This window comes from Pelodiscus sinensis, chromosome Z (assembly GCF_052426305.1).
Source record: "Pelodiscus sinensis isolate ZL-2025 chromosome Z, ASM5242630v1, whole genome shotgun sequence".
Classification (NCBI taxonomy): domain Eukaryota; kingdom Metazoa; phylum Chordata; order Testudines; family Trionychidae; genus Pelodiscus; species Pelodiscus sinensis.
Window position 1 is genome coordinate 17,342,746 of NC_143085.1, and position 25,172 is coordinate 17,367,917.

The following is a 25,172-nucleotide window of genomic DNA, read 5'->3' on the forward strand; positions in this document are numbered from 1 at the left end:
CGTTTAAAGCATTTCCGGAAAATCATGCCAGTCTAGACACAGCCACAGAGTACATGTATGTGGTGCAATAAATTGCTGCATATTAGATGCATTTGATAAATCAGATTATCCCTTTACATAGCCATTTCATTTACTGCATATTTGTGTATCTGATTTTTTTTTAAACAAGTATTCATCTGAAGGCTGCTTCTTTGTATTTTCTAAAACAAATTCAGGTACTCTAGTTCTAGTTTTACTGCCCTCTGATATAGTAGAGATCCTTGGTCTATAGAATCACAATAAATCACTTTAAAAGTAATTTCTGGTCAACTTTGTAGAGTGGAAGGAAGCATTCGTTTCTCAACATATGTGTGATCCTGCACAAATTTTTATGTAAGTGCTTAGGGCGGTCTTGTATAGACAAACACTTCCTAAGGCAACAATATAATGTGTATATACAAGTACCACTCATTGGGAACAGGATAGAAATAAAATTCCTGGAAAAAATACATTAAGAAGTTAAAATATTAGTATAGTCTAACTACTTATTTAATTAATGGTGTGTCTCAATCATTAATGTGGGGATAAATACATTTAAACCAGTTATTGGGGAAAAGAAACATGGGGTGCAAGTCAAATTCCTGCACATTTCCAATAGTATTATGTGAAATTATTTCTAATTTAACCTATTGAACAACAAGGATGTGGTACAGTAACCCTTTAAAGGCATTCTACACTAGGAAACTATTTTGAAACTAAATAAAAAAATCCCCAAATAATTATTTCAAAATAGCATGTCCATACAACATGAAAGCCTCAAAATTAGTTTGAGGCAGGCTTCCTTAAAGTGGACGCGTTACCTCAACTTAAAGACCCAGGAAGCGCTGGGGAACAGTTATTTCAAAATAGGGGTAGTGTAGACACTCCACTGCTACTATTTTGAAATAGCTATTTCAAAATAGGTGTTGTTGCTGATGTAAAGCAGGAGTTATTTCAGAATAACCAGCTTGTTTCAGAATAATAGGCTTGGTACTGTGGATGCTCCACTTATTTCGAAATAACTCCCTAGTATAGATCAGAGTTTAGAGAGGCTGCAGATTCCAAACTCACTACAGTAATCTCAGTTGAAAACATCTCTTCTTTACTTACTATTTGCTTGTTCCTCCCTATTAAGGCATTCACCCTGTAAATTCAGTAGGACTACTTACATGAGTTAATCTTTGCAGGGTTGCAGCCTAAGTCTATAAACATATTTAAACCACGTAAAGCAATTTAAGATGCAATCTGTCTGAAGATATTTGCACCATAACTTTTTTTGTATGTACAGTAAAACTCCAATAGTCCGGCATCTAATAGTCTGGCACTCCTGATAGTCCGGCATCAAAATGGCAAGAGCCTAGTGAGTGAGTTTCGGCAAAAAAAGAGTCACAAGGTAACAGCAGCAGCAGCAGAACTGAGCAAAAAGGGTAAAAAAGGCTTAAAAAAACTAAAACATTACAGTATACTGTATACAGTATGTACAATTAAAAAAGGGTTAAGAACACTATATACAGTATATACTGTATACAGTATATATATAACCAGTTTATAATACCTCCTGATAGTCCGGCATATCTGATAATCCAGCACCACCTAGGTCCCATAGGTTCCGGATTATCGGAAGTCTACTGTACCCTCAAAATGCACTAGTAAAGAAGGGAATGTGAGATCTTCCAAGTGACAGACCCTGGATGATAAACAGTTTACATTTGGCCGTAGCTATGAGTCTCATAGGACTGAAGATCATCAGCATTTCATTTTCACCCAGCTCCTTAGCAAAAAAGATAAAACACATGCAGTGGAAAAACTATGTACTCCTCAGAGCCAGGAGGTGGCTCTCTGTGTACAGTACAACAGATGTGCCTATTTTCCAGTTACAGAAGTGGATTTGCTTTCCTAATTATCTTAACAGTCCTTGTTCTCTAACCACCATCAACAATACTATATGCATGCTGCAGTTTCCTGAGCTTGTTAGATCCTCTCCCCTCCTCCCCCTTACAGTTCCTCTTACTTGGTTCTATTCAGGCTCCAAGAACTTTTTCTTCATTTATTTTTTTAAAACTGCAATGGCCACACACAAAGCACAAATGGTTAAATAACTAACCAGCCTGGTATGCTGTATTCAGCCTCAGGCATCCAGTTCCCCATTACAACTCACTAAGGAGAAAACATTTATTTTGTACTAAACATAGAAAATAAAAATCAATTTGTTAACTTCACATCAATCAATCATGATCAATCATTATGACCATTTCTTCTGAATGCCTTACATATCTAAAGGAGTAAACTTGCAAAGTTCTGTCTCCTTAACCAAGGCCATATATCATTTTTTAAAACTATTATTTGGCCTTGCCTTCTCACAATAGAGAGTTTTTACATTTTATTCTGTGAGTACTAGTTTACTGTTTGTAATCATTCTAATATCTTTTAAAGTTAATTTCAAAGTTGTGGACCAATTGTTGAGGCTGTCTGGCTACATGTATGTGTGTCTTGAAGCTGACAAAACGCCCTTGTTCCAGTGAAACGTAGCTGTCATGGGTACTTATGTTCTTCCTAGGAAAGATGATTTCTTAAGTAATTGAGGCCAGTTGAGTGAAGAGGTTTCATAATGAACATGGAGCATACATTATGACTCAGTAGTCAATGGGAAGCCAGAGTAGATAGCAAATTACTTTTATTAGGTAGTGAGTTTCAGTCAAAGTTCCCACTAATATTTTTCATCCACGTGTGAAATAATTTTATGTGCACCAAAGCACATGTGACAGTGTACCACCAGTGGAAACAAAAAACCTAGCTGGGAGCACTCTGCTAATCATCTAGGTGTTATCTGAATCTCTCCTGAGTGGTTGCATAAGCACACAGTTTATAAGGAATGTTGGGTACAGTAGATGAATTTTAAGACTTATTGTTATAAACTATTCTTCATGGAAGGCATTCTGGAGTCCCACTGTACATCTGGAGGCCCAGTGACTTTACTCTCATGGGACAACTTGCAGTAGGAGTGCTAAGGAGGATGTTTAAGTGTGGATACTGTGCACACCTAACATTCTGTTATATGAGGAGGGGGAGTTCATAAAGTTGAGAATAAAAAGAAAATCTTTAGAGATTCAACAGCCCTGGGTGAAACTATTTACAAATTGATTTGTGTATCTTCAGATTTGTAATTCTGACTAGTTAGTAATTAGGAAGTAACATTACAAACCACAAAGGAGACATCTGTGCTGCAGAGGGATGTTGAAAAGAGCAAAGAAACTCTGAAGTGAATGGAGGAGTAGCTAGGTTTGAATACAGCTTGCTCAAGAAAGCAACCCATGTTTCTTTGTGGTACATGCTAGAGGTCTACTGTCTGGAACTATAGCACAGTCCACATGGCAGCCTACTTGCCTTAAAAGGATTAAGGGTGCCTGCACTCAGATGACCTTTGGAAAGGAATCCAACTAACAAGGAAGTAAGATCCTTAAAAAGAGCTAGACTTGGGCATGTTCTCTCCCTTTCCTTTAGTTAGTTTTATAATATTCCAGTCCAGTCAAAATAAAGAAAAGTAATTGTTCTAATACCCCTTTCTGCTAGCTCTTGACTTACATCCTCAGCAACCATAGCATAAGAAAGCACCAGACTGAATCTCTTTATTTACTTCTGTCATACTGAGCCTTTGTGGGAAATAATATATTCCTTGTTTGAGGGATTTTTGAAAGCTTAACATATATTTATGTTGAAATCAGGGACTTAACTGAGAGTGTTAGAAAAGCAATGAATCTCACTCTTACATTATAAACATCAGAGTATGCTTTGAGCCAGAGAGCACTGTGGTAAAAAATATACTGCAAGACTTCCAATTGACTGGAAGTGTATTTATCCAGAATAGGTCCTACACAGTAATACAATACATTGTGACAGACAATTCATGGACTAGTCTACAAGAAGAGCAAGATCTAAAATTAAAACATAAACCAGTGTGGATCTGCAATAAATGACTGACAACATCTTAGCTCAGAAACCAAAATACTGGTTTTCATAGAGACTTTCTAAAAATAAAACAGTGACAATTCTCTGAATGGAAAAGTCTTGCGGACTGGGTGTTATTTGCAATTGCCAGTCTTAAGGTAGGCAGGCAGGCAAACTTATTTATCTATTAAGTTGTTGCTACTATGCTAACAAAGTATCTGGATACCAACAAATGCAACTTCCCACTCCTCCTCTGGGAGGCAGCACAATCCAGTAGAATGCAAATGGAGAAAACACTACCCCTCACTCTGTGTCAAAGGGGAACAGCCCACAGTGTCCCTCTATGAACAGGGTTTCCCAACCTATGGGTCGGGACTCAAATATGGGTCTCCATTACCTTTCAAAAGGGTCACCAGTTATCTCCCCCGGTTGCTTTCAAGGAGCCATTCACACATTTTTTGAATTGCCCTGGGTCACCAAGTCTTTCTGAATTGTCAAAATGTGTCCCCATCTGGAAAAGGTTGGGAACTGCTGCTCTATGAATGTGGGGGGCACTGCACCCTTTTACCTGTCTGGTGATTCTATCTCTGCTTCTCATAAAAAGCATACAGAAAAATCTCATTCCAGGCACATCCTGTTTCCCTGACACAACCAAACCCTGACCTTGCTTTAAGTTATGATGAAGGGAAACTGTACATAGAATGTGATTATCCTAGTTCTTAATATTTAGAGGGAGTTCTTGAAGAAGCAGACAAATGGACAAACTCCAATATATAGTTGATTGTAAGCTCCTGGAGACAGCGACTAATGTTTTATTTTATGTATGTACAGTAGCTAGCACAATGGGATTCTTGTGGCACCTCCAGCCCCCAGGGCTGACAGAGACCTTGATGGGCCAGCTCTGAGTCCCCAGACTTTCAGTGGAAGGAGTGGGGCTACAGGCTAGCATCCATCCCCCAGCCCGTCCTCTAGCACCATCAGGACCACAGGGCACATGTGGCCTAAGGCGCTGCCAGTGATTTAAAGAGCCTGGCACTCTGACCTATGTAGAAGAGGCAGCATCTGGGGGCTTCGGACCAACCCCAAGCCCAACTAAATCATCCCAGCCAAGGCTTTGTCCAGCCGAAACTTAAAATCTTCTAGGGATGGAGATTCCATCACCTCCCTAGGTAACCCATTCCAGTGATTCACCACCCTCTTAAGGCAATAGTTTTTCCTAATGTCCAATCTAGACCTTCCCCCGCTGCAACTTGAGACCATTGCTCCTTGTTCTGCCATCTGTCACTACTGAGAACAGCTTCTCTCCATCCTCTTTGGAACCTCCCTTTAGGTAGTAAAAGGCTGTTATCAAATCCCGCCCCCCCCCCCCCCCCACTCTCCTGTAGACTAAACAAGCCCAAATCTCTCAGCCGCTTCTGGTAGGTCATATGATACAGCCCCCTAATTGTTCTGATTATATAAGGAGAGTCCCAGTATTTGGGGCTTTGACTTCTTTAGGTACCATGCCCCTTTTTTCACATTTGATATATGGTTATCCTACCTTCTCCCACCTCCACTGTCAGTTAAATTACTCCCAAAGAACCGCCAGCTTATCAAGGTGATGGGAGAGACAGCAGAGCATCTTTTCTGCGTCTTTCTCTCACACACGTCTTTCTTCCCCCTCTCTCCCCTCGTTCCCTGCTTTCATCCTCAGCAGCCTCCCCGATTCCCTCCCAGAGCTTGAAAAATCACGCGGATTTTTTTTCAGATCTAAATTCGGTTTTGTCTCTCTCTACTTTGGAGAGCACAGTGCGTGGGGCGAAAAATGCAAGACTTGGACCAGTCTTTTGCCCTATACACACCCCCTGCCTGCTTCCACCCCTCCCGCAGGTGACTCCCTGGAGGAGCGGGGGGAGGGCAGCAGTAATATGCAGGAGGAGGGAGGGCGTTTACGAGTGGGACAGAGGCAGGGAGGGAAAGGAGGGAAGTCCGGGGAGGGGGGGAGTAGGTATTAGGAACAGCTGCTCAAGCCTTCGCTTGCTGCAGCCAGGGCACAACACGCAACGCAGCGCAGCGCTCAGAGCATCCACAGCCAGTCAGCATGGATAAAACTTTCGCCCAGTACAGCTCGAGGTGGTTCTTCCTGACAGCAGCAGCGCTTTGCTTATGTGGGGCCAAAGGCAAGGTAAACGGGGTTGCTCTTTCCCCGCCCGCCACTACGGGTCTGCCATGCTCCCCTTTCCCCCAGACTTTGGGGACACCCTTGCGGCTGCCGTACAGCTGGGGAGGTAGTGGGTTTGTGTGCGGAGGAGCTGGTTTGGCTAGAAGAGGAGGGTGCATGGACAGGTGTGGTTGCTCGTGTGTGTCTGGCGGAGGTTGTTTTTAAAGGGGCTGGGTAGGTTGGTGGGCGCTTTGATTTGTAAATGGGTAAGGGGTGGAGAGAGTCTGGCCCCCGCTTTGTCACCGATGGGCCACATTTCCCCTCTTCCCTCTACAGTAATGACACCAGTCTCTTCTTCCACATACCCCACGCCGTCTCCTTGCCTCGGAGTGAACTGCGCGGCGAGGTGGGAAAAGTTCTTTCGGGACACAAGTCTCTCTGGTCATTGACTTTTTTTCTTCTTAATTAAGTCGCGGCCACATCCAGATCTAACAGGCTTTTCGCACCTGGCAGCCAGCGCAGTGTCGGGAAACCCGATTAGTGCTCAGTAGGAGGCACTGGTAAGATGACAGTGTACTGCTGGAGCCAATTAATTAGTTCTGAAAGTGACCGAGAGCTCTTGGCTGTGTCTTATGAGCCCTTGAGAGACAAAAGTCATGCCAAGTACATGTCCCCGTAGTGTATAAGCTAATGATCACACTATAGGTATAAAATAGTTCATATTTTCCAAGGGCTCAGCTAACACTAATCCTTTGAAAACACAAACGGTCTGGTAGCATTTTATAGATTAACAAAACATATAGATGGTATCATGAGCTTTCCTGGGGACAGCCCACTTCTATGGATGATCAGAATTCATCTGAAAACATCTGAGAAAACTCCCATCATCAAGCTCATGATACCATCTACATGTTTTGTTAGTCTATAAAGTGATACCAGACCATTTGTTGTTTTTTATGTTTATCCTGTACAGACTAACTTGGCTACTCCTGAAGCTACTAATCCTTTGGAATGGCACCAGGTGTTGTTATCCCCATTGTAGAGATGAGGGACCTGAGGTAGAGAAGCTGTACATCAGTAATGGGCAACCTAGGCTAGTGAGTAGCCCTCAATCTTAGTGGGCTCAAGATTGTTCTAACCAAAATAGTCTCCCAGGCTAGGGTCATTTTGCTAACTGCACTTGTGTACCTAGAATTTGCAGGGTATCCCCACTGAACCATAGCAACACTTAAATTAGATGCAGAAAGAGTGCAGGGCTTTCCTAGGCAATGTAGTGTGCAATCAGCATGCAACTCATTTTATGTTCCCCTGCTTTGTGTGTATGTTACTTTAGTAGGAAAAAACCTATGTGGATGGAAACCAGTGGAATTTGGCCTCACTTCAAATGGGCAACTGTAAACAAAATGTCTTACACCACAGGCCACGCATAGAACCCCGATGGGCCACAGGTTGCCCTCTATTGCTGTACTTAATCCCCAGTTACACAAGTGTGACAGAGACGGAACTGGAAGGTTAGTGTTCTGACTGCAAGAGCTTGTGCTGCTGAGGTGAGCATGCCACACAAGAGTCAGATATGTCTTGCTGATGCTTAGAGCAGCAGGAGGCTAAATCACCTCTAAACTACCCAATGGACTAATCTGCCAACCAAGGATTGCCGGGGCAGAACAAAGGGGTCATAGCAAGGCTCAGCATTGAGCCAAAGACTTGTTTAAATCACTGTACTACATTATTTCTTTTTTCTGGTTAATTTTTATAATTTTTTTATGTCTCTGCTTTGTTGTATAACTGTAGTGCCCAAAACATGCTTGGAGCTCTACAGAAAAATAAAAAGCTAAAGCCCTTGTCCCAAAGATTTTACCTATTATGTGGGTTGCTGCTGTGGATTTTCTGCTGTGACTATTATTATCATGCTCAATAGTTTATTGTTTTATATCCAAATTTGCCCAGACCCACATCTAGCTTGTAGTGTCTTGCTTTTATGTCTGAATTATGGGCCTCAGAAATGCTGAGTGGTGAAAATTGAGATTGTAGAAGGCACAATGTATATGAAGGAAAAGTAATCCCTGGGCCCTAATATAAAGTATCTTGTATTCATTTTTGTATTCCTTTTCCATATTTGTGCCTTACCAGGCAATGTGCAGGAAACAGAAAGGGTGTGTTTACATGGAGAGTAGCTAATAGGATATGATTGGGTATAGGGTAAACTGCCATAGTTACACCTGTGTAACTTCCTGTGAGGAGTTATTCTAAAATAAGAGTGCTGAATCTCTTTCCAATTTAACTTGTCACTTGGGAATATGCTTACGCTGAATTATCAAAAGCTGCTTGTATTGTGCAATATGTGCAACCATATGCAGAAATTAAAATGGTTTCATTATAATTAGAATAGTAGTAAATGTAACTGGAAAAAACTTGCAGGTATACAAAATCTAAAGCTAAAGATTCGGATGTTTCATATGGTTTCCCCTTATCTGTCCTTTGAAGATGATTTGGAGAGAAGAGATCCTCAGTTGTGATAATACACTGTCTATAAAATGGATCAGAAAAAATAATTTTATTAATGCAGACTCATGATTGTGAGAGTATTGCTTGTGCCCATTCCTTTATAGTTACCAAAACATAGATCCAAACATACAAATGCAATAACATGAAATGAAGTCTACTAGAGAACCTCCCCTTTGATTTAATGTTTTATAAAGTGCTTGAGACATGTGGGTAGCCTGGTGTAAAAACTTGCCTTACCATCTATTATTACTTAAATGTGTGTGTAATCCAGAATATGTCTAGGATTTAAACAATAAATGGCTGTGTATGGTGCTTTCCCTAAAGGGACATAGGTGTAAGATGGGTTATATTAAATAGGTAAGACCAGAAAATCATCAGCTTGAATATATATATATTCCCTTTTCAATGTACTCTCACATGGTCAAAAAATGATGATCACTAACCATTTAAATGCAGTAATAGACAATCCTGGTCCCACTGAAGTCAACAAGATTTTTGCCATTGACTTCAATAGGCGCAGAATCAAATCCTTTTGGAACAATTGTTAATGGTGCCGAGAAAAGTGTGAAGTATAGTATGGAATTTTTATTCTTTGCCCCAGATACTTTGTTATAAGAAAAGTTGCATGTAAAGCTCTGTCTTTACTACTTAAACTATTCTGTTTTTTAAATGTAGGATAATTAACACAAGTTAGGTATCCTACTATAAAATCCTGGTAGAGATAAGATACTGTAATTTTACTATAGGACTGACCTTGCCTGATTTACCATGGGTGGGAGAGTATAGCTTGACCTTGCATAATTACTTTGTTGTAAAAGCTACAATACTTTGTCTCTACACCCTTTTTATAGCAAGATAATTAATGTGTGGTAGTTATCTTGTAAAAATTGACTGGGAACACTTCATATGGAATTGCGTCATTTACTAAAAAGGTACGTAGAGTATTATTTGTTTTCTTAATGTGGATAGATACATTCTTTGTCCAGCTGTGTAATTCACAAGATGCCTGATTTTTTTAGATACTCCTGAACTAGTTTGGCATTGTAATTTCTTCCGTATAGTTAGATGGAATTGGTGTTAGCTGAGTTACATGCATGTGGGTCGGACATGGAGGAATGTTTGTTTAAGCTGTATGTTTTGGTGGATGCAAAATAGCTTTGCAGGTCAATGTTCACGCACATTGAAATCTATCAGTTTGATTGGTTTCTTTTAAGATGGTTAGCTTAGCTATGTACTGACTTTTAAAGAAGCTGCCTTTTTTATGGTAGCACACTAAATACAGTCACAGAACAATTTTCTTCAGCATGATCTCTATGCTTTTTTTTTTAAGTCTCACTAACCTCTGCAGGCATCCTGTAATGACATCTCAAGACAGGCCTTTGAAAACTGTCTTACAACATGTGTTTATGTGAAGCAGGCTGAGCTTGCTTGGTATTATCAAGGATTGTATTATGGTCCTGAAACTGGAAGTCTTATTGGTTTTATCCTATTTGTCTGGATTCTGATTCTTAAAGAGTGGGACTTGTAGTTTCCCTCTAAGCTGATAGTTCAAATCCTAACCAGGTTAGCAGAGTAAAAAACTCTTGCCATCTGGAAATTGTATTATGGCCTGCTCCAAATGAATTGTTAGGTGGCATCTAGTTTGCATAATTAAAAATTGTATCCAAAATTGACACTAACTGGCCCCCTTGTTGGTTTCAGTACAGAGGTCAAGTATTGTGTGAACCAGAGAGACTGAACTGCCCTTTCACCCCTGGAGGTGGTCTGTATTTCAGGTCAGAGCTGAGACACATTGGGAAGCTCATGTGGAGGAGCTGGGACTGTTTGAAGTCTGTGTCTGGTTTGTGGGTAAATAGAACTTTATCTCCAGGAATGCGAATGAAGCACTACATTAACAAGTAAAAAAATAGATCTAAAAATCAAATGAAGGAGAAACTGAAGAAGTGGTGGGAGATTATTGTTTCTGTTTGTCTACAGCAAGTGAAACAAGATCTACAGGTCTATGAATTGTTTATCCTGGAGAAAAATATAACTTTGAAGCCAAACATAGGAGGCAGTCAAAATTCCAATTCAGTGTGAAGTACAGTTCTATTAATAAAATCCTAAAAGAGAAAATCTCTCTTTATCCAAAACACACTGCTATTTACTTGCTGCATTCAAAAAAAGTTTTTATTTTAAAAAAGTGAAAGAGGTTATTTACTATCCCAGACTCTCTAGCTAGGAACTTGATCCCATCCCATTGAAACCAGTGGGAGTTTTGCCATAGTCTTGAGTGAGAGCAGAATCCTTCCCAAGACCAGTCAAGTATTAAAAAATGCAGTTACTAAAATATGCACCTCAATTAGCAAAGAATGTGGCCTGATTAGTAAAGTGTATGAAATTTCAGCTATTAAAGTCTGCAGCTGATCAACAAAGCGTGCTGGACAATTGGCAATGTATCCGGAATCTCAACGACTGAACTATAGCATCCTGCCAGCCAGCCAAGCATGCATCTGTATTAGTAAATTATGCAACTGGAGCAGCAAAATATTCACCTTAGCAGAGTATGTAAAACCTGAAACACTTAAAAACATACACAATAGTTATCTATTGCAATTCAGCTACAGCTGTAGGAAAAATAGGTAGCTTGTTCAAGTATCTCCATATGTGTTGTGTACTCAAAGAATGTCCCTTGCTAAATATTGGATATTAAAAGTGATAAAGAATAAGGCTATTACTACAAATCTGGTTTTCAGCCAAACAATCAGGTGTATTCTTCATCACGTGGTATTTAGCTGTGATACTAAGTACATTTCCCAGCCCTGAGAAGAGCTCTGTAAACTCAAAAGTCTGTCTTCTCTCTCACCTACAGAAACTGGTCCAATAAAAAATATTACCTCACCAACCTTGTCTCTCCAGGTGTATGGTGAGTTATTATTTTAATTGGTTTTTCAGTTCCATATAATTATTACTTTATTGGTTACTGCAAGGATATGTAGATCTTTACAAATATGTAAGACAAGATGTCAGCTAAGACATCTTCAAAGAAGCTAAAGATTTCCCTGTCAGTGAGCTCAAGATCCTTTACTGTATCCATTATCAGTACTACTGAGCAGTAGAATAGAACATTATAAAGTTTAAATAAATCTGGTAATATTTCTACTGCACTAGCTTTTCTTGTTGTTTACAATGCCTTTATATCTGTTAGTATTGCATTAGCTGGTATTTGTTTCATGGAGTGTTTTGATACTGGGCCTATCTTGCTAGTTAACATGCAGGTCTAGAGTACTGACATGTATATGTGGAGTGAGTGAGAATGTTTCCTAAATCCACGGGGGGAATTCCCTAACATCCTGAAGCAAGAAACTTGATTACCCCAATATTAGTAGCGTTTAATAAAATATATTCTAATGACAGTATTTGATTCTGATCTTCAGTAGTTGCTTCTTAAATTTTAAAATTTTCTTGTAAATTAAATCACCTATTTTGTATATACACTAGAAATATGTTAAAATATGGTTAATTGACTAGTTGAGTAGTCAATAGAATTTCCATCAACTCTTGGACTAGTCAATAGGCACTTCTGCATTCTTCCTTTGAAATGTACAAGAGCCCCAGCTGACCCCATATTCTAGGGAAATGCTGCATGGAGCTGGGGTTAACTGGGAAGTCCCCAGCTGACTCCGGGCTCGCTTTTGGCATTTTAAAGGGGCAGCACTGCACTGCTCATAGAGTCAGTAGGGTGCGGGGGGGGGGGGGTTGGAATCAACTAGTTGGCCCACTAGCCAATAACTAAATGCTTATTGAATAGTTGGCTAGTCCTTAACATCCCTAATATGTACTCTCCTGATCAATCAAAATGTATGGTTTCAGAGCTCTTATAAGGTACTTGTTTATATTGGGCAATAAATGTTTCTATATTATCCATCTTCAGGAATGGAACTTGTTTATAGTGGCAATGGTGACTTTTACTTTACAGTTCACTTCAGGAAAGTATATCACAAATCTGGAGCAGTATTTCATTTGTTATATAATAAATCTCTGCTTTTTTTAACCCACTCCAACTGATATGCAATGAACTTATTCACAAAATTTCTGCTTCATTTCCACATCAGTTCAATGAATAATCCCATTTAGTTTTTTTTTCTGGTCTAAAATATTTCCTACTGAGTCCAAATCAGTGTTCTGAAAACATAATTGATTTAGATCATTGAATCCTTATTTTTTCATGCATGTTAGTTTGCATCTTGCCACTAGTCTGGTATTTCAATTACAATAATGTAGGAAGGTTTTCTCTTAGGGTATATCTAGACTGTGGCTCTATTTTGGGATACATCTGGTATCCTGAAATAGCATTTTCTGTGTCTTTACTGCACACCCATTATTTCAAAATGCAATCGAAATAATGGGCATGCTATTCTGACGTCCTGGTAAACCTCATTCCATGAGGATTAAAGGGCTGGTCAGAATAGTGGTCTTTTTCAAAATTAAATTTCAAAATAGACTATCTCAAAATAAGCTACACCATTTGCATAGCTTAAATTGTGTAGCTTATTTTGTGCTAGCACTGCAGTGTAGATGCATCTTTACAGGGTAAAGTTCATGTGGAAGTTCTGGAGAAATAATATCCTGGAGTTTGGATGCCTAGTTCTAGGCAAATTTATGTGTATGAGAATATTTTGAGTCAAGTTCTTTTTCTTTAATGTTGCACTGATCAGCAATGTGATCCAAAGATAATTTTGTCATAGCTCTAATTACTTAAGCACTGAAAAGGCTGAAAATGGGAAAGATTTACAAGTTTGGCTTCAAGTCTTGCATACCAACTCTTTAGAGTTGGACCATGATTTTTTTCCCCCCACCAACATTCTAAGATACATCCCTTGGCTTCTTGATCTAATCTAGGAGTGGAGGAATCATGAAATTATACAGAATCACTTACATTATAGAAGTTAATGGGATTCTGCACCACTGGAGATACAAACTGTCCTTAAGGAGAAAACTGTAATCAAAGTCCTTTCTCACTTTTTGCCCTGAGAAGTTATTTCAAAATAACTTCCCCTATTTCAAAATAAGTGGAGTGTCCACACTACAAACCCACTATTTCAAATAAAGACCTGGTTATTTTGAAATAACTCCTGCTTTCAACACGGAATAATGCTTATTTCAAAATAGTTATTTCAAAATAGTGGTAGTTTGGATGCTCCACTGCTGCTATTTCAAAATAACTACTCCCCAGAGTCATTCAAAGTAATCACTCCCCAATGCTTCCTGGGGCTCTTAGTCAAGGTAGCACATCCACATTAAGGAAGCCTGCCTCAGACTAATTTTGAGACTTCCCTGCAATGTGGACATGCCATTTCAAAATAGTTATTTTGGGAGTTATTATTTCAAAATAAATAATTTCCTGGTGTAGACATGCCTTTAGGTAGATGTTCAGGTTGAAGGAAATGATCCCATAATGCTATTTTAAAAAGTGAAGAGACTCTTTCTTCACTTCTGGGACACTCAAGAAATAATAGTAGTATCTGGATATTTTTATTTGTTTCACCTGATAGACTGGGGGGACATTATATTTTTGTTTTATCCTTAAAATATTGGGTGCTAAATTCTACCAGAAGATGGATATCAAACTCTGGCATAAATGGAACAATGACTATACCTAGCATCACAGAATTCTCCTACGGTCATAGAATGTAAAGCCAGTGAGGACATCAAGAAATCCTCTAGTCCCCCCAACCTCTCTCATGCTGAGACAGGGTAAAACACCTAGACCATCCCTGAAAGGTGTTTATCAAACCCGTTCTGAAAAGTCTCCGATGACTAGGATTCCACAATCTTCCTTAGTCACCTATTCCAGTATGTAACTAGCTTTATAGTTAGGAAAAATTGTCTAATATCTAATCTAAATCTCCCTTGCTACCGATTAAGTATATTACTTCCTGTTTTACTTTCAGTGGACATGAAGGCCAGTTAATCACCATCATTTTTATAATATCCCTTATCATATTTGAAGACTATTATCAGATCCCTCCTGCGATGTCCTTTTCTGTGTTGAGCAGATCTCATTTGAATATGTGGATGGTTGGTCTGCTACTATGATTTAACTTGTGAATTTTTGAAGCCATGTAGAATTTTTTTTCAAAGTTAAAACTCAGCCGTAGAACACAGCTCTGCATTTGCGCCTTAGGATTATGCACGTTGAACATTAAATGTCAGATTTACTTTTGGTATTGTTGCCTGTAATTAGTATGAATCTTAATTAGATGGGAGGGTGGGGTTAGGCTATGCCTTGAATATGAAAGATGCTAATAGAACAAAACTATTTTCTGCTTAGAAAAGTCCTTTAATATTACTGGTGGGTAACTTATAGTATCTTGAATTATGTGTAGATTAGTTATCCTGAAAATAATGTATTAATACTTTTCATTTACTAGCAATTTTGAAATCACTGAGACCCCCATTTGAGAACATCTTAATCCCTGTTACAGGTTGATACTCTCTAGTCCAGCACTCTCTGATCTGCCAGCATCCATGGTCCAGCATGATTTTAGATAGCCGCATGTTCACTTATCATGGGTGTGGTGAAGTGTCCTGTAGCCCCATGAAGTTTGTTTATGACCACCAGTCCTGGCTCTCAGTATTCTGTGCTGTTATTTAGCTCTAATTTACCCTTAAATGTCTTCTAAGAGCCCAATAAACAGTGGAAGTGCTGGTAATGCCACTAAGTATGAGGATGATTTTTAGGCATTATCTACTTATTTCCTTGTGTCAATATAATAAAATTGTGTAACAACACTAACACTTAGTTATTTAGATAGCTGATAAGCCATGGCTAAGCACAGGCTAATATATGATGTATCAGTGCATTCATTCATTATTAAGCAGCATTGCAAGCATTGTTCCATTCATTCACCTCAGTAAAATATAAAGTGGACTGCTTGCTTCAATATTGACTTCTCATAGTCTGGAAAATTCTTTGGTTTGGCACCCATCAGGTCCCAAGGGAGCTGGACTAGAAAGATTCAACCTGTAGTACATTGTACTACTCATTCCATGCCCAATACAACATATATGAAACATAGTGAGAAGAAATCCAAGTGTGGGAAAGGTGCCATGGATCAGTATTCATGTTGCACTCCCCATCATTACTTGGCCCAAGCCAGGCAATCTAATAATTTACCCAGCAAACCAATTTTGATGATGAATCCTGGTCACATGCCACATGAGGTATATTGCACATACACTAAGAAAAAGAAGTGATGTAATGTGAGAAGAAAAAGCTATGTCCCCTTGGTGTGCTTCCTTTCTTTCTAGGATCTCACTTAAATCAATTACAGTCTACTGGATTTCAGTGAGTTGTAATCTGGCTGATTATTGGTGTAGTTGGACACTGGGGGGATGTACTCAGTACAGGCAGAGGCCTTTAATAACAGAACAGTCATAATACTTTGCTTTCACAGCACCTTTATTTTAGGATTTCAGAGAGCTTTACAAGTATCTAATTAAACTAAAAGAAACCCCTAATTCAGAGGAGCACATGGATCACCATTCCTTCTTAAATACAAAGCGTGGGTGGGCATCAAAGCTCCAAAAACAAAGGCAAACTAATTAGATGCAAGCAATTGACGAATCAGCCTTGACCTATTACTGTCTGCTTTTTCATCCAATTTTCTTTTCATTCTTTTTTATTAGCTGCCAGATTGCAACATCAGATCAAAAGGACATATGCAAATCTCCATTCAGAGCTATTGCAGCGTTAAGAGAGCATCTAAAGTGGACTGATCACCGGTTCTTTAAACATCTTCAATTTACCTGTTTGGCAGGTGCCCTCCTGGATTAATTGCCTATATATGTTCCACTTAGCAGGACTCTGAGCTGTCTCTCTTATTAAATCTTCTTCAGCCCAAATGATAGTTCAGGCTCTTTTAAAAGGATTCTTTGCAGGGTTTGCATAATATGTAGGGGGCCTCAAGCTGCTGAAACTGAGGATCAAGCCATGAGTTGCTTGTCTTTTAGTTTGCTGCCAACATTGTAGGTCTGTGTGTATGTGTGATGGGGAGAGGGTGTCTGACTGGGAGTTGTGTTTTCAAATGGAGTTAAGACCTGCCTGTCTGAGTTTCACGGCCCCATGTAGCTGTTTGTTTTTAAAGCTGACCTTGGCAATGTCAAGCCTGGTAGGCTGAACATTTTGACTTGCTTCTAAAAGTAACAGTAACTGATTCCAAGTTTCCTGATAACTTGAAAGGGTGTCTGCAAAGCAGATTTATTTGGAAAAATAAACTGTTCTCTGGTTGGGACCATATAATAACAAATTCAATGCTCCATTTTTTCCCCTCTGGCAGCAGTGCCCCGGAGGTTTCCTAATATTCTTCCTCTTTCCCTCTACCCTCCCACTATTACCTAAAATATTCTGTCTTTGTGTGCAGGCAGTAAAATGCAATTTACAAGCATCCTGTACTCTGAAGTCCTGGCGGAGCAGGAGTCTTGTAAATCCTTATCCCAGTTTCTTTATCTTGAACTTGTTTCCTTGTGTGACATGAGGAGAATATCAGAAGAGGCACAGGGATGATTCTGAGGTATAAGTGGTGAGACGGAATGTTTGCAGATGAGCTTTCACATGTGGAATGTTTTCTTCTCCATATGGTTTTACAGCATAAACACCAAACATGTGAAACATCCAAAGGTCTGGGGGTAAAGAACAATCACTTCATGTGGCTGAAAAAGAAATCCAAGCTCAAACCAGCCTTTGTTGATTTGCAAGGCGCTTTTAAGTGTGTAACTGTAGGTTGTTTTTTTTTTTAGCTCAGAACTTTTTTTGAACATGAAATAGTCAACAAAACACCCACTCACTTTCTGTACTAAAGTCTTGAAAGAGATGTACTCATGTAGTCCACGTCTGCTTTGATATTTTTTTTTTTAAATTTTGGACAGTGGAACTAAATGTAGATTAGGTATTGGAATTTTTTCAACAAAAGACTTCCATAACAAAAGACTGCTTTTATAAATACACAGCTTGTCTTATTGACCTATAGTGGACAACAAAAAAGATTATTTTACTACAAATCTATAAATTTTGGTTGATGTACATTCTTCTTTGTTGATGAGAAATCCAAACATATTTTGTCCATATTCCCTTATTCTTTAATGTGAGTTACTTACTTACTGCTTTGGCCTGCTCAATTTCTAGAAAATGAAAACCAGATTGACCTTATGAAAGTTCCTTCTCCACCCCTCCCCCAATTTCCATCAGCCATATCGTTTACTATTACATTTTTCTATAGTGGGTTGTGTACATTTTGTTAATTGAAGCTCACTCTAGTAGAAAAAGGACCTATATTGACCTATTGAAGCCCTGAAGCAAATGATCATGGCATCCTGAACTCTTCATTACACCACTTTACTTTTGTAATTTATGGTGCTCCCATCAAATTCATGATTATTTGCCTGAGGAGATTCTCTAAATAGCGCCTTTGTTTCTCTTTCTAAGGCATTAATTTTTTGGGGATGAGGGCACTTGGCATTAGCATTTGCTTAAAAAAATGGGGAAAAACAGATGGCATCTTTGTATGGAGGTAGGATCATATTTGATATGGCATTTTGCATGCAAATCACAAACCTTTCTTAAAAAAAGCAATAAACACTGCAGTAATTTCAGAACCTAATAGGGTTGAAATCTGTTGCTTTCACAGTCATACAAGAACTAGTTTTCTCAAGGATCAAACATGAATTTTGGGACTTAGTTTGCTGCTTTTCTAGCGCAGAACTTTTATTTCTAGTGTTTTTTATCTAGATTACAAATGTTTCCAGTACTGGGGCTTCCTCACTTCCTTTGAGAGATTATTCAACAACCTAACAGCTCTCACTGCCAGGAATATTATGCTAAAATCCCATCTCAACTTTGGCTACATCTAGACTGCAGCTTTTTTCTGGGGCACTGGAGGTATGTTGGAAAAGCACTGATGCATCCAAGGAATGTGTCTGCTTTTCTGAAAAAAAATTCAGAAAAATGGATGTGCTCTTTCACTATACTTGTAAACCTCGTTTTACATGGAAGAAAGGATTTGTCGAAAGAGTAGGTTTTTCCAAAATTTGGCACTGTACAGACGAGCCAAATTTTGGAAAAGCCTCTTGTGGAAGAATAGCAGGAAAAGATACACAAATTGCGGTTCGCAATTTGCATATCTTTTCCCAATTTATCTTTATAGTGTAGACAAAACCTTTGTCTCTTAACTTCATCCCATTACTACCTATTGTACCTAGAAATATTTATATAGCTTGCTTTAATGTCTACACTGAAGAAGACTCCTTCTAAACACAGAGAGAAAACTTTGGATCCTGGCCCAAATGCCAGGAAAAAAAGTTTTCCCACCCCTTTGTTCTTCGGCTTAGCAAAATTATACATATGTAGCTCTTTGCAGTCTCCCATCCATCTCAGTAATTTTGTTGCTCTTCTCAGAACTACCAATTTCTCTGCGTCTTCCCTATAATAAAGGAACCCAGAACTGACCACTATTCCAGCCACGGTCTCAATAGGTCTACTCTTTCTCCCTCATGGGTGTTTCAGATTTATCTACACAAGGAAATCTCCTGTTCTAACTATATTGTTATAAATATAGTAAGGTGTATTTATAGCATAAATATACTGCTATAGCTTCCTATGGGCATGTCTGTACTGGGGAGTTATTTTGGGGAGTTGTTTTGAAATAACTCCTGTTGTTTCAAAATAACAAGGTAAGCATCCACACAGCAAGCCCTATATTTTGAAATTATTTCAAAATAATGGGCTTGTTATAGCAAAATAATTACCCCTGATTCTATGAGGAATAACGCTTATTTCAAAATAGGGTTGGTGTGGATGCTCAGCTGTTGTTCGAAATAATTGACCTCCAGGGCCTCTCACAGCTATCCTGGTCACTCCTCTGTCCACACCCTTGAAAACTCTATAGCTTCTTTTCTCTTGCAAGGTTTAAAGCTGTAGTCAGAAGGGAAAGGACTTGTGGCACACACTGGGCTGGCTAACCCTATGCCACACAGCAGCAGCCTTCACTGCAGCCATGAGCTACCCCAGTGCTCCTTCCAAGCCCCCCATGGCTGCCAGCACAGCTGCAGCCAGCTTGGAAGCCCCTGGTCAGGGGTGAAAGAGAGGGCGGGCCTGGACTGGTGCAGAGATACTAGGCCACCTTGAAGTCTGGACCAAAGAGTCTAACCTCCAGGATTTCCATACCAGATGCAGAAATGCTGGTGTTTATGACCAGAAGGGGCACATCCTTGACCAGGTGCGGATGAAGATAAAAGAACTGAGGCAGTCCTGAATCAAGGCCAGGGAGGAAACTTCCTGCTCTGAGATGACAGCCCAGACTTGCCATTTCTATGCACAGCTGGATGCCATCCTGGGAGGGGAGACTCCCTCCCCCCCCCCCCATCATCAATTCAGCCTGGACACCCCCATCGTCAGCCTCCAGGAGCATAGGGCTGTGGAAGAGGATAATAAGGATGAGAATGATAAGGAGGAACAGGCCTTGACACCATGGCTACCAGCCAGGAGCTCATCATCTCCCTGGAGCCGGTACCCCCCTCCCAGGATGTCTCCCAGGGCTTGGATGAAGCCAGGGAAGACAGTTCTGGTGAGTACCATGACTTTTCCTATCTACATGTGATGGAAGGCAAAGGGCTATAAAGGGCTGTGCACTCCTCGCTTGGCTTTCTCGGCCTGCGGTTTGCACAACAACCTGTGTACATGGGTGCACATGGAGTACCAGTCCAGAGCACCCAGTCCCACGAGGCTCTCACATAAGAACCCCTTCTCACAAGGTTCCTGCACAGGCCTGCCTTATTCTGGCCTCTGTGGTGGGACATCTTCCTATGACAAGCGACCACTAAGGAGGCTGGGTTCGTGGAACCACACAGCAGTGCCACACGTGGCACAAGGTTATGCCCACACTCTCACATACCATCTGCTCCCAGTCAAGTGTGGTGAGGCAGACGACACAGACTCCCTGCATAGGAACCTTTTTCTTCCAGCAGGGATAGAAGTTCTCTCTTTGCAGGATGCTGCCACTGCCAGACCTGGCATGTGTGGGACATGGAAAGAAACTAAGTTGCCACATCCCCCTTCCCTGCATCCCCCCCCTCCCCTTCCCATGCCTGCTTGCCCCCAGCACGTGAGGGTAGTAAGGGCCCCTGGGACTAGGGATGTAAAGGAGTAGTCAATTATCAGATAGTTGAGTCAACTATTCACATTTCCTCTTTCCCACTGTCTCTACATCAGAGGCAGCAAGGGGGGAGCACGAGCCAGTGCTGGGGAGACCCAGCTTTTAAGCCAGCTTCTTCCAGCACCAGCTTCTGTTCCCAGCCACTCTGAGCTGACTGCAGACAGGGGCTGCTAGACACAGCATGAGCCAGGACTAAGCAAGCTTGGCTCAATCCTGGTTCACGCTGGGTCCAGGAGCTACCCCCGCTACAGCTCTGCAATTAAAATGTGGCAGGAGCTGAGCTGTCTGTGTGCCGGCTCTTACTTAGGGTTTAAACTGTAAAGTCACAGTGGGGGTTGCTCCTTCTAAGTGCCTTCCCTTATCAACTAATCATGCAGTCAGTATAAATCGTATCAACTACATGATTACCCATCTCTTAACATCTTTACCTAGGTCATCTGTGCCCCTGCAGGAAAGTGCCTACTGTCTAGGCAACAGATGGCCTTGCTCAAAGCATATTGCCATCATCTGAATTGAAACTTTTAGTGTTGGTTCAGAGATGAGGGCTAGGCTTCATAGCTAATGTCTCTTGGGGTGACTGCCTTTCTCACTTTTCTTCACAGCAGGGCCATCCAACACCTCCTGTGCCATCTTCCTAATCCCATGAGACCTTCAGCTGCAGGCAACCCCATGAGGACCTGGTCTGAAAACACATGGACTACCTGTGTGCCCTCAACTGAAACTTTGAGGAGGAGCACCAGGGGTGGGTTGCCAACACTGAAGAGTGCTGGGCTGACTGGGAGCTGAGGCGATGCATCTAGGAGCAGCTGTCCATCAGCACGAGATCATGTGCCCCACTTTCATGACCACTGTGGAGTGCCTCGCCATCGCCATTGAGTGGTCCACCAATCCCCAACCCCAGGACTCACTCCTCCCCAATTCCCAGCACCCACCCTGTGACAGACCGGGCCGGGTCTGGGCACAGCTGAGGGCATCCGCTCAGGGAGAATTGCTCAAATTCGGGGCTCTCTATAGCCCCCAGACTGGAGACCTTTCCAAACAGGCCACAAACCAGCCCCACAGAGCGCTTCAGTTGCCTATCTGAAGCCTCATGAGCAAAACCCCTCCCACCCCTCAGAAATATCCATGCTCCAGATGGCCCCGGGCCTCATACACAGGTGAGGGGTTTTAGAGACCAATCTCACCTTCCCTGAACAAGTTCTGTCTGGTTCCAAGAAACCAGCCACAGATCCCAGGCCAATTTACTCCCTGGATCTTACCCACAAATCACGCTGAGCCAGTCCTTTAGAATCTACAATTTAAAGGTTTATTACTACAAGGAAGAAAAGCATGAGAGTAAGGTTGTTAAAGTATCATACATTACATGCATCGAATCTCCCAGTTCTCAATGTAGGCTTGCAGCAGAGATGTTACAGCTGCTGGCTTGAAAGTCCTTGGTGCACATCCTATGCCAGGATGGGTCCACAGTTCTTTCCGGCTTGTGATTCCCTGTGAGGCCACATCTGGGGTCAGAAGCAGATCTGAAGACCAAGATGGAGTCATCCACATGGCATATTTATATCTCCTTCCTGGTTTCTTCCAAGCTGGCTAGAGTCACATGGCAAGTGGTCAGGTGTGTCTTTGGCCTCCGGAGATCCATTGTTCCCTGGAGACTTGCTCATTAATATGTCCATAGGCAAACATTCCTGGCTCATTACTCGACCACATACAGAGAAACTTCCAGTCTCCATACAGAGTACATATTCATAACTCCACACAGACATTATACAGATATATGAAGAGCATATACAGAATCAGTGGAAAGTAAGCTTTTGTTTGACACCTCACATGGCTCTCTTTGTACCACTTTTGGGGCGAACACCCGCCCACGGGTGCAGCAGTGACCCGGCTGCTCCCCTCAAAATCCAATAACATGACACCCCCCCATCCCTCTGGCTTCTCCTCCTAGCCCCCATGGCTGAGGGCTGTGCACGCAGGGTAGTTGGACCTCTCTGGCAGCCAAGGCATCCAGAGACACCCAAGCCACATCACTGAGCCCTTCCTCCATCCCATTTCCCCCATACTCGGTTCTTTCTCCAGTCCCTCCCCTGTTGTATTCCTCAAATAAAAATAAGAGAGTTTTGTGTTCAAATCAAAAAGTATTTTTTATTTGATCTACAGGTGGCCGGGGGGAGGGGGGAGGAAGGAGGGTAGGCATAGGGAGGGATGTGGGTGGAAAGGCACACACAGGCACTACAGAGGTCCCTTGTAGGGAGGCCTGGAGGAGAGTCTCATAGCTGTCTTTGGCAGAAACTCTCCCTCAGGTCCTCCCTGATAAGCACAGCCCCTGATGGGCTCACTGAGTGGCATTAGTGCACAGCTGCTCAAAAACCCTGGTGAGCCATTCAACTGCTGCCCTCAACCTTGGCAGGAAAGTCTCCCCCACATTTTCACAAAGATTGTGGAGCACACAGCAGGCCACCTGGGGGATGTTACAGTCACCAAAGTCCAGGCAGGTGAGGAGGCACCAGAATCTCCCAGGAGCCACCTGAGGTAAACAGTGTCCAGCTAGACCCAGCTCCGAGCCTCTGCCCCAGTCATGAACCCTCTTCTGCACCCCAAACCCCTGTCCCAGTCCTGAGCCCGCTGGACCCAAACACTTACAGAGCCTGAACCCCCTACTATACCCCAACTCTCTGCCACAGGCTTAGCTCAGAGCCCCTCTCACACCCCAAATCCGTTAGCACAAGACCCTAACCCTTTGTCCCTGCCTGGTGAAAGGGAGGGAGGATGGAGTGAGCAGGGGCAGGACCTTGGAGGAGAGGCACAAAGGAGGCAGGGCCTGGGTATTTGGGTCTGAAGTAGATCCTGGGTTCCACTTAAAATCAAAAAGTGATCTTGTGTGTAAAAAGGTTTGAGACCCCTGCTCTACACAGCCTCAAAAACAATCCTAACATCATAATCAAAGAGGCTGACAAAGGAGGTGCTGTAGTCATCATGAACAGAACAGATTATGAATAGGAGGCAACTCACCAATACCAGAGTCTACAAGCCTCTCTCCCGTGCTCCCACTAAAGAATACCATAAAAGTCTGAAACAACTGCTCATGAACCCCCTGATGCTGCTTAGGGCCAAATTTATACTAACACCCCCTCCAAATCCCCGACCAGGATTTTCTATCTGTAACCCAAGATACACAAACCTGGAAATCCCAGACGATCCATCATTTCAAGCATTGGCACACTTACAACAGGATTATCTGACTAAATCGACTCTCTTCTCAGATCCCATGTCACCAGCATTCCTAGCTACCTCCGCGACGCCACCTACTTTCTGAGGAAACTTCAAAACATCAGTAATCTACCATCCTGGCCACTATGGATGTAATGCAAATCCACTAATGTGATCTATGCCATCAAATGCCAGCAATGCCCCTCTGCCATGTATATTGGCCAAACTGGACAGTACCTACAGGAAAGAAGTGATAGAAATGTAGCCGTGTTAGTATGGGGTAGCTGAAGCAAAATGCAGGACAATGTAGCACTTTAAAGACTAACAAGATGGTTTATTAGATGATGAGCTTTTGTGGGCCAGACCCACTTCCTCAGATCAAAAACTGATCTGAGGAAGTGGGTCTGGCTCATGAAAGCTCATCATCTAATAAACCATCTTGTTAGTCTTTAAAGTGCTACATTGTCCTGCATTTTGCTACAGGAAAGAATTAATGGACACAAATCAGATATCCAAAAAGGGAACATACCTGTTGGTGAATACTTTAACCTCCATTAGACACTCATTAAGGGATCGCCAAGTTGCTGTTTTGGTACAAACCAAATACACAGAGAAGGTTTGGAACTCCACTTCATTCACAAGTTTAATTCTCATGTAAATAGTTTAAATCGCGATATTGGATGGCTGGGACATTATCAACCAACCAACCAATGAAGGTGCCAATGGTTCTTTATGTGTGTGTAGAACAGGAATGGGCAATAATTTTTGAAGAGGGGCCACTTCACTTTAAAGACTTCACAAATTTCGGAAGTGTCCACAGGCTGACCCAGAAGGGGCAGGACCTCGGGTAGGAGGGGCAGGACCTTGGGCAGAAGGGGCAGTCCATATACTGTAAAAAGATGCCAATATTTTTTACACAACAAAGTAATTAAATTTTAATAATAATTAAATGCATACAACATTATCCAAAGATTATCATAGAGGGCAACACTTGTAACATTTGTAATAATAACACTAGCATTTTGAGAACACTTGTAAGATTTGTAATAACACTAATGCTAAACTTTTAGTTACATCAGTGGTGGGCAGGGTCCAACCCATGGAGCAGACACAGTTCACCAGGGTTAGCCCCTGCAGGCCACCAGTGCTTTATTTATATGCAC

General features: G+C 41.5%; 1 protein-coding gene across 1 annotated transcript in view; it reads left to right on the plus strand.

The window, feature by feature from the left end:
* Window positions 1-5,964: 5,964 nt before the first annotated feature.
* The window catches only part of LOC102456507 (uncharacterized), an 84,019-nt gene continuing 64,811 nt past the window's right edge, over window positions 5,965-25,172 (plus strand). The window contains exon 1 of the mRNA XM_006134607.5: window positions 5,965-6,127. Within this exon, the coding sequence (XP_006134669.4) occupies window positions 6,044-6,127 (84 nt within the window). The 5' untranslated portion in view covers window positions 5,965-6,043. The remainder of the gene's footprint in view (window positions 6,128-25,172) is intronic.